The 10,608-nt window shown below is 37.6% G+C and overlaps 1 protein-coding gene across 2 annotated transcripts; it reads left to right on the top strand.

Annotated features, from left to right (window-relative positions):
• Positions 1-2,858: 2,858 nt before the first annotated feature.
• tbxt (T-box transcription factor T) lies at positions 2,859-10,009 on the top strand. Of its 2 annotated transcripts, none has more exons than XM_012962922.2 (8): positions 2,859-3,381; positions 5,273-5,537; positions 6,398-6,532; positions 7,022-7,083; positions 7,317-7,378; positions 7,490-7,660; positions 8,223-8,355; positions 8,889-10,009. In XM_012962922.2, exons 1-8 carry the CDS (start codon positions 3,176-3,178, stop codon positions 9,154-9,156), a joined length of 1,302 nt encoding a protein of 433 aa, XP_012818376.1. In that variant the 5' UTR covers positions 2,859-3,175; the 3' UTR covers positions 9,157-10,009.
• The last annotated feature ends 599 nt before the right edge of the window (positions 10,010-10,608 follow it).

The following is a 10,608-nucleotide window of genomic DNA, read 5'->3' as shown; positions in this document are numbered from 1 at the left end:
AACCCCCTTAAAGCTCTTTACAGAGCACTTGCAGCAGGGGATTTGAGTTAGGTCTACCTTGCACCTCAATAAAATCCTGCTGGCACTGCCTACTTGCACATCTCAATTAAGGGCATGAGTTGTGGAACAACTTACAAAATATTGTGCCGGGTACAGAAAATATTCAGTGTAACTGCTTATTACCGTGAAATAGGTCCTTTAGTTACATACTGTATCCAAAGGGTGCATCTGTAAGTAGAGATGTAGCGAACTGTTCGCCGGCGAACTAATTCACGCGAACATCAGGTGTTTGCGAACGCGCAAGTTCGCGAACTTTCCGCGTATGTTCGCAATTTGGGTTCGCCGCGTTTTTTCTCAGCCTAAAAAAACGCCGCACAACCACACATGGCATTTTTCAGCCTAGTACTGGTGTAAGCAAATCCCGTTTCCATGGTGCCAATAGCGCGAAATAGCAAAAACCGCTGCGTATTTCCGCTAGGTCTGCCCGTTTTTACGCAACGCTTTTTCAACAAAGTATTTTTTAGAGAAATTTTTGCCCTTGATCCCCCTCCTGCATGCCACTGTCCAGGTCGTGGCACCCTTTAAACAAATTTAAAATCAGTTTTCCGGCCAGAAATGGCTTTTCTAGGTTTTAAAGTTCACCTTCCCATTGAAGTCTATGGGGTTCACAAAGTTCGCGAATATTCGCGCTTTTTGGCGTAAGTTCGCGAACGCGTTCGCGAACTTTTTTTTTTAGGTTCGCTACATCTCTATCTGTAAGTGCCCCCAGGGCTTTGTGGAAGTGCTGATTAGTTCTAATGGTATGTTTTCTTATAAGCAGACACACAGACTTGATTTAGTTGCATGTGGGTTCAGACAGTGACCTGCTGATATGACATGTAACATAACTACTGAACAGGGCAGTGTAGCATTTAATCAATTGTCCCTTTAGCCTACATATTAACATGGAAGTAGGTGTATATTTATACTGCAGTATGAGGGTTTGTTTAACATTTCATAAACGAACCATCATACTGCAGTATAAATATACAACAAAAGCATTAGAGATACAAACACATACACTAGCAGTTAACCATCTAATCATAAGACTAATATGATACACAGGTTAATTAACCTTTTACTGAACAATGCGACTATTACAATGTAAATGTAATAATTATCCTACAATCCTCCATGTATTGCTAAAGTTCATCTCCCAAAAGCATGTGATAGCTAAAGGCTGACAGGGGCTGAAGGAAGCTATAGTTAAACTACTGCTAGTTGCAAAATGGCATACCTGTGTAAAAGCATAAGGTCCGGATCAGAAGTTCCCTAAACCTAACACAGATACTTTTTGTTTTCCAGAATCGCCAGTTGTGTATTTTAATTAATGTACACCTGAATATGATATTGTAAATTACCAGTATCCACCAATCTCCCTTTAATCTACTTTGGGGGGGGGGGGGGGCATTATGCCAGCTGAATTTCAAATACTACAATGCACAAGTGATCTCTCCTAGTATGAAAAGTATGTGCTTCTTATAGTACTTTTAAAAGCTGTGGAAAGAAGTAGCCAGTTCGTGGCAATGCAGATAAATCAACTGAAATTTTATTTAGCATTACCCAGAATGCTGTACCCCAGATCAACAGTCTCCATTTCATACTAGTTATGAATATTATGATTACTGAACATGGTTTACATTTCCTTCCTCCTATACGGATGGAAGCAGTTTCACTTATAGGTTTTTCCACTACATTGCTTTTTATCTTCCTCTGTGTAAAGAGGCTAGGAATGTTTAAAGAGATCCCACTGAACTGTTTCCTGCCCATTGTCACCTTTCGCCTTCTAACCACAGATTCTCACATTAATGTCCCACCCCCACAGCACATAAGGCACATACCTTCCTTCACACACTTATTATGAGACATTGAGGATTAAGAGAATTTTACTGCAGGATTAGTTTAAATAACGAAGGCAGAAATAAAGAAGGCAGATTACAAACAATAAAGACATGTAAATAAATAACAATAAGTCAGCCCAAGTTTGTTTGGTCTGCATTTTTGGTGGCAAAATGAACGCATGTGTGTAGCAATAGCTGTCACGATTTATGTGAGCAAAACAGCAAGTTTCATCATAGTTTTTGTCAATTTTTTTTTTTTTTGCAGCTGCTTTTGGTCATCTCCATATTCTGCTGCAAATCATGCAGGTTTTTGTTTATTAGAAATGTATCAGCGTATAATTAAATGTAATTATGGGCAAACAAAATACTTATCATATACTGCATTTACTAATAATGTATTTATAAGTATTTAGTCATGCTAAAAGAATAGTCACCTGTATCACTATACAGTTTTATTGTGTAATTTCATATAATGCCACAGAATACATTTTGATGTTAGACTTTAGTAAACAATAAGAAACAGCATACACAGCGTCCTAGTGAATATGTGCGCAGCAGCTTCAGAAGTGCTTGCAGTTTAGTAAAATGGTGCAATTTATTATCACCTTCTATTGGTGAAGAAACCCATGTAAATATGATAGGCAAAGGTATGATGTAATTCAGTCTCCATTCATTTAAATGCACTTTTTGACAATAAAAAACATGTTACCCATCATTTTAATATGCAACAATAGTAATTTAAGCCTCAAAACCTTATTTTTATGCAACATCTGCCATTGTATAGTTTGAGCAACCTATCTAGGCCAGCTAAAATATAGAATGATAAAGTGACCAGGTGTCAGTTCCTACTGGCTGTAAGTTAATTGAAGGCAGGTTATAGGGGGTGACACACCACTTCCTCACTGCAGCGCTTTGATATAGGTGTAAACATTTGGGTATTTACATAAAGTACCTCTGACTTGCAATGAAGTTCCCAGGATTATCATAGGGCTCAGCGCTGGGTTCCCTTTGCTCCAATCAGAGCTTCCCTCACCAAGATCAAAGAGAAATCTGGCCAATGAGCTGCCTTGCCGCACTAAGGGTAAAGGCACCATGGCTCGTCCAGGCCTATTTATGGGAGAGAGAAAGATCACTCTCCTAATCAAGGACTCTTATTCCTCCAATGCCATTTGGATTTACTACCTGCCGATCATTCACACCTTGGGTTTTGTTCCGATTACAATAAGAGAAATCAGAGGAAGAGCTGCTGTTAGTTTCCCCCCAGTGTGTGCGCTTGGAAGCCCCTCTCTTGAGGAATGAGTGTAAGTGCCACCGAGAGCTGCGCAAAGAATGTGCAGTACCGGGTCGATCACCTTCTCAGCGCTGTGGAGAATGAGCTCCAGGCTGGCAGCGAGAAGGGGGACCCCACCGAGAAGGAGCTGAAGGTGAGCCTGGAGGAGCGGGACCTGTGGATGAGGTTCAAGGAGCTCACCAATGAGATGATCGTCACCAAGAATGGAAGGTAAGATCAGGGTCTCTCCACTTATTCTACCCACTGTAGATATCCATTTCTAAGTATGGCCACTTCTTTCAGACATCAAGGCTTCTCTAATTTGTTATAGCATATTTCTTATCCTTTGTTAAATATATCAATCAGGAGATTCATCGCATCCCTACTACTGTTGCACTTTTATAGGCGTATTTATTATATTAACACTGTTTGTGAAGAAAATAAGATTAGTTTGTAACTGCTTATTAAGTAGGAAAGCTAGTCAGCCTTATTTTATAGCTGACTTGAAAGACAAGTATTTTTTACTTTTATTCATTCCTGAAACATAATATTCCTGCTCACTTTTTAAAATGTAACAGAAATGAGTATGAATTAAGTTTTGTGACTTGATTGGTTAGATTAGATGTCCAGGAATTGCTCTAGGGCAGACTGAAGTGTTATTGCCATTAACTGCCTTACTATGTTAATAATGGCAGTTCAGTTAAGATATCCCATCAGTATAGTCCTTACCCTTATCTACATGGCTTATATCTACAGTCATTATATTCAATGAATAGAAAGCTAGATTAGATACCTGTATCTCTATACCCTTTCACTCTCTGTATTTCAATACAGACAGGTATATTGTGGCCCAGAATACAAATACATTTACTTTTACAACTTCTTTACTTCTGAATTGTCAGCTTTTACCAGGTACAGACAACTAGGCCACACAGAAATATTAATGTAATTGAACACAAAATGGAAGCTATAGCATATAGTGCATTTATTAATAAAATAAAAAAAAAATATATATATATATATATATATAGTGGAGAACAAGTACAATAACATTTTGGTTCTCTGGTAACATTTTTCTGTTTTCAGGCAGCCATTTGTTCTTCATTATTCCTAGGGGACAGTTTTAAATATTTACCCTTTTTATAGGCAGAGAGTACATTTCTTCTATACTGTTTGCCTTGGCAGAGCAGTCTGCTAGAACTATTGTTGTAGTCTCTCATTTACAAGGTAAAAAATTTTTAACTTCCAGTGAAATGTAAAAAATAAAAACATAAATATTCAGTTAATATTTGTTTTGGACATATAATGATAATAATATACCCTGTAGTATAATTTATTGTTACAAAGAAGGTTGACTTTCCCTTTAAACACCTGAGTATTTTTGGTTTTTCAATGGTGGGAATAGTGGTGATTAACAAGGAATTCCTAAAGCAGAGAATTCTATAAAAACTGGATGTGTTTGGCTGTTAAATAAAACTCCTGCACGTAGTAAAGGGGCCCTGAGAAAATGTGATGTCAACAGGAATTCACAATCTGATTTGTCACTCCATAAAGGTGTAGAAAAGGTCAGTACTTAAACAAACCCCATTGCTGCAGTAGCAAAGTAATTAAAGCTACTTTATAGCAGATGAGTTGTTTGACCTCGAATTAAAGACAAAAGAAGCCACTGAGCTCAAAGGAAATAAATAAGGGGAAGTTAGTTCATTTCCTCTCTAACGCCGCCTTTTAAATCACTTTATTTGTCTCTTGATAATAAGACAGAGATTTATCACCCTCCCAGGAAAAAAAAACAAACTTATCTGGAGAAAATGGTGTTATATGTTGCTGGTGTACATATCAAGATCTAGGGGCAGATTTATCAAAATGTGATTAATAGATCTTAATACATAAAACTCACCCATGTTCTAGTCATTCCTATGGGATTTTTTGAAGTGTATTTATGAATGGGTGAAAGTTAGAACTCACCATCTGATAAATACACTTCTGAAAATCCCATAGGAATGAATAGAAAGTGGGTGAGTTTTATGTATTAAGATCTAAACTCACTCTTGATAAATCTGCCTTGCAAGACTAGCATATATTCTACAAACATAACCAACCCAATTTGCTTTCTGTTTATTAGGCGAATGTTTCCAGTTCTAAAGGTGAGCGTGTCGGGCCTGGATCCCAATGCCATGTACACATTTCTGCTGGATTTTGTGGCAGCTGACAACCACCGCTGGAAGTACGTGAATGGAGAATGGGTTCCAGGTGGCAAACCTGAGCCCCAGGCCCCCAGTTGTGTTTACATTCACCCAGACTCCCCCAACTTTGGAGCCCACTGGATGAAAGATCCTGTTTCTTTCAGCAAAGTCAAACTTACAAACAAAATGAATGGTGGAGGCCAGGTAAGGAAAATACAATGTATTCAGAGTCTGTTTATTTTTCACAGCTGGGAGCCTGCCTTCGCCTTTTGTTGCAGCACAAAGGGAACCAGACACTGAAGTGGCTAATAAAGACCCCTGAGTGCGAGATGGAAATGTGGCTTCCTATATCATATACAGTATAGCTAAACAAGGAACTGATATTTATGCACATGTGGTAGCAAGTTTTATTTCCATTACATGACGAATAGATGCATACCTCAAATTCTCCGTTATATCAGTATTTTTGTAGTTTTTTTCTGGCATTTAGCATTTCTTTGGTACCTTCTATAGAGAAGGGAGAATAAAATGCAAAGAAGAATCTTGCACTTAAAATCTATTGATCATAGGAAACAGTATGGCAGCCCCCACTCATATAAACACATGGAAATATGTAAATACAATTTATTATGAAATCTTATTGTGTGCATGTGGCATTACATTTCGGCTTATTTGTAGATTTTTATTTATGTATATTAGTGGAAGCTTTCATATTATGTAGACATGATCCATTGTGGAACAGCACCATCTAGTGGTTAAAATGCCATTCTGTGGTCTTTGGGGGAATACCATAGACAAGCCAAGCTATGTAGCAGCTTTGTTTGAAGAATGCATGGGAGTGTTCTGTGCACAAATAACCCTGAGTGCTTATTATGCAGACACCATGCCCTTTAGGCATACTGACATATTTTTCAGTTCTTTCGCTGCAGAAGCTTAGTATTTTCTAAAATTAAATACACAGTGTGAAGTAATACATGAAGCAGCAAGCATCTTTCATAAAAATTGCTTTCATTTTACGTTATTCAGTAGAAATAAAATATTTTTTCTCTCTCCATCTCTTACAGATTATGCTAAACTCGTTGCACAAATATGAACCTCGAATCCACATAGTGAGAGTTGGAGGCACCCAGAGAATGATCACCAGTCACTCATTTCCTGAGACACAGTTCATAGCAGTGACAGCATACCAGAATGAAGAGGTAAGCAGTTAAGGATTCGGGTTTATAATACATACAAATAATAGACATCTTAAACAGTTGATTTTTGCTTGTCAATTTTCTGGTTAGACAGTACCAACAAAGAGTGTAGTGAGAGCAGAGGGAGCCAACATAAGGGTTGCCCAGGATGACATTGCAGTGGCTTAACTAGAAATATAAAATATAAAATCATTTTAGGACCCCTCCTAAATTTTGGTAAAAATACATTTTGAGATATCCAGTGGTACTTCCTATGTTTGCTTTGCCACTGCAATGTGTGCCCCAAACATGTATATACTAAATCTGTCCCTAGAAATCAAGACTCCGTGTCTCACATATTTTTATACTCCAGTACCAATGCCAGCTGTAGTATCAGTAACGTTCCACCTTACCCACCTGCAGTCTGTGTAATTGTGTCATAAGACCATGAGGCATGCCTACATATCATGTCATTGCTGCAGTTAATGTGTACTTTATTCCTTTCTTTTTCAGATTACAGCACTTAAAATCAAACACAACCCCTTTGCCAAAGCATTTCTGGATGCAAAAGAAAGGTACGATAATATCTACAGTGTAATTTCTGGGAACTTTTTGCTCAAGGTGCAGCAGATAGATTTGCTTCTATGGCAAATGTGGATTTGCAATGCAAGGTCTAAACCCACAACGTAGCAGAAGCCTCTGTTTCAATTTCAAGCAACAATATTATATTTTTAAACCAAAAATACACAATGCTTTTTAACCATTAACATTTTTATTCAAGACTAATGTTTCTCTCTATTATCTACAGAAATGATTATAAAGACATCTTGGATGAGGGTATTGATAGTCAACACTCAAATTTCTCTCAGCGTAAGTATATTGTATGTGTGTAGTAGCAATATATGCAAATATAATGGTAATTAGTTAATAAAGTTAAGAAATTGAAATGATTGTATCATGCTTTGTCTTTCCCTTAAGTAGGTACTTGGCTGATTCCCAACGGTGGATCTTTATGTTCGCCCAATCCACACACACAGTTCGGGGCGCCGATTTCTCTATCGTCTCCTCATGGCTGCGAGCGATACTCATCTCTAAGAAACCACCGCTCGGCTCCCTACCCAAGTCCATATGTTCACAGAAACAATTCCCCAAGTGAGTATCAACATCAGGAAGTTATCAGGGTCAAATATGTGTTGACCATTAGCTAGCACTCATTAGCTAGTTTTAAGCTTGTCTTTGCTGTCATGGTTAGGAGCAACCTGGTATATCTAGTGCTAGCGCAGTCTGCATGCCTGATCCTAAAAACTTTATTTTTGATATCCATTAACTGCATGTAAGTGCAGAATTGCTAGTAGCTGCTCGTGTATTGCTTCTTGAGCTAATAGGCTCAGAAAGATGCCAAACAGGTGAAAACTAAAAAAAATTCCCAAAATTTAGATGGGGTTTGGTCAATTCCCAACTCTTTTTGCAGGATTTGAATTCAGATAAATCTGTAGTGTTGACCTACACCCAGGTGACCAGTAAGTGCTGGTGATTGGTTGCTATGGGTTACTTCACAAATGTGTTTTATTATATAAACCTCTAAATTCCTAATCTAATCCTAATCAAAGTTGCAGAATTTGATCACAAGTAGTGGTGCTGAAATATTGAATTTGTTATGAAACTAAGGATCTTTATTCCTTTCCTAATTTGAACTGTTTCTTTTTCATTTTAGACAATTTAGCAGATAATTCTTCAGCCTGTCTTTCAATGCTCCAGTCCCATGATAACTGGTCCACACTTCAAATGCCGGCACACACTGGGGTGTTGCCAATGAGTCACAGCGCGGGAACACCTCCTACCTCAAGGTATATAAATCTTAGCATTAAATTATGACAAAGGGAAAGAATTTACTAAGGTTAAACATGGGGAACAGAGGGCATTAGTTCAATTGCCAGTTGATTCCAATAAGAATAAAATACGTAGGCAAATGTCTGTGTTTGGTTTAATACAAGGATGTGCATTAAAATGGGGTTTTTTAAACTTGGCATCAGGGATCAACATGCTTGAAACTTTAGCAACAGTAGATATGTCAGTTATGTATTTGACAACTGTGCTCATTCTTAGATATAATGAAATGTGCAATATTTGTGGAGAGAGTTTTCAAAAATAGGCATTTAAGTTTATTAAATCTGTGGCTAACTAATGTTGTGGATGACAGCTGCCCAGCCAATGATTCTGGGAGATTTTGTTCCTATCAGCTGGTGGTGAAAAAATTTGATATTCCTATTGCAGTATAGGCAGACAGGACTGTACATGTAGAATATACTTGTTTTTCTCAATATGTGATGAACCATACTCCTTTTACCATTAAAATTAACACCGATCATTTCCATTGCAGTCAGTACCCTTCCTTGTGGTCTGTGAGTAACAGCACCCTCACACCAGTGTCTCAGTCTGGAGGAATAACTAATGGAATAAGCTCCCAGTACTTACGCGGCTCTACGCCTCATTACTCATCTCTTTCACATGCTGTTCCCTCACCAGCCACAGGATCTCCATTGTATGAACATGGATCACAAACAGAAATAGCAGAAAACCAGTATGACGTCACAGCACATTCCAGGCTTTCATCAACATGGACAACAGTTGCACCGCCGTCAATCTAAAGCAAAGACTTTAAGGACTTAATATAAAAATCAGTGTTTCCTGGGCTTGAGCTGCTGGGGGTCCCTGGCCCATAAAAGCAAATTACCAAAACAACTTGAAGATGTTCTTGCAATAATTAAGTTGGCTTTTACCTGTTTCAAAAGGCTTCACTGGTCCAACCAGGTGTGAGTGGTCTGCACTGCAGCTCACTATCTTGAGAAGCAAAGCACAAACAAAAGTAGGATTCACTTAGGTGATAAAACCAACAATCGTTATTACCTTAGAATATGTTATGTTGCCTATGTATGTTCTACATCAGTTTTCTGAATGTGCTGGCAAAGGGTAATTTACCCAGGAGGCTCTTTTGAAGGGAATTTAAAGATGCAGGAAAACGGAAACTGTATTAATAAGAGAATCCATTCTGCTTATTTCTTTTACAATCCCTATTTACTTCTATCTGGGACTGCTGCTACAGGCTACATGGTTTTTTATTATAGACATATTTTTAATATGCCTTATTAAGTGAAAATAATTTAAAATGCTTAAATAATTTAAAATGTGGTACTGTCTAGAGTCTAGAGACTCTAGACTATGAAAAAATATTTGCAGCAGAATTTGTTTGCATCTACTGTGTCAGACAAGTTATTATCTGCTGCCTAAATAACTGCAAACTGCACCCAGCTAAATTGATTTTAAATATTGTTTCTAAAACACAAAGAGAAAGTATCCTAATTCATTGTGTAACTGGTATTGCTGTATTTATTTTTTCCATGTGACTTCCATGTGATGTTTTTGTGGTAAATGTATATGTGCTGTAAATATGTTATTGTATGCTGTAAGACAATCAGATAAAAAAATACTGTGGAACAGAAAGATGGAGTCCATTTTCATAAATATTTCAGGATGTTTTCATAGAGAGATTACATTATGCAGAGTCCATATAATGTACAGATATAAGAAAACTCTCTTGTTCCCACTAATGTGCAGTGTTATAAGGTATCAACCTTAATATATATATATGTATATAGGGGGAGGTTCATGTTCATTTTTTGGCAATAAAGTGCAGTGTCATAAGGTATTCACCAGAAACTATACTTATTTACGTAGCCTTCCATAGGGGTTGCTGACCTAAGGCTTACATATTGGTGCATGGTAGAGGCATACAAAACCAAATGGTTGGGTGAGCAGGATAATGTACTGTATTCATTGAATTAAATGGCTCTGATCAGTGATCAGTATAAATATGCTATAATACATATATCAAATTTTGATATTGTTCCCCATTAAAAGGATACTATCTCATCTGGCTTTTGTATAGACCCATGGCTCCCAATATAATGCCCAAGTCCCTAATACAGTAATACACATTTAGTTTTTATTGAATGGTTAAGGGAAAAGCACAGGTAGTTATGTAGGACAATATCTGACATGCAGCCTTTTAGAAACACAGAAATGAGCTGGCCCACGTTTGC

This window comes from Xenopus tropicalis, chromosome 5 (genome assembly GCF_000004195.4).
Source record: "Xenopus tropicalis strain Nigerian chromosome 5, UCB_Xtro_10.0, whole genome shotgun sequence".
Taxonomy (NCBI): domain Eukaryota; kingdom Metazoa; phylum Chordata; class Amphibia; order Anura; family Pipidae; genus Xenopus; species Xenopus tropicalis.
The sequence above is the reverse complement of the archived record's forward strand: the minus strand, read 5'-3'. Positions and strand labels throughout refer to the sequence as shown.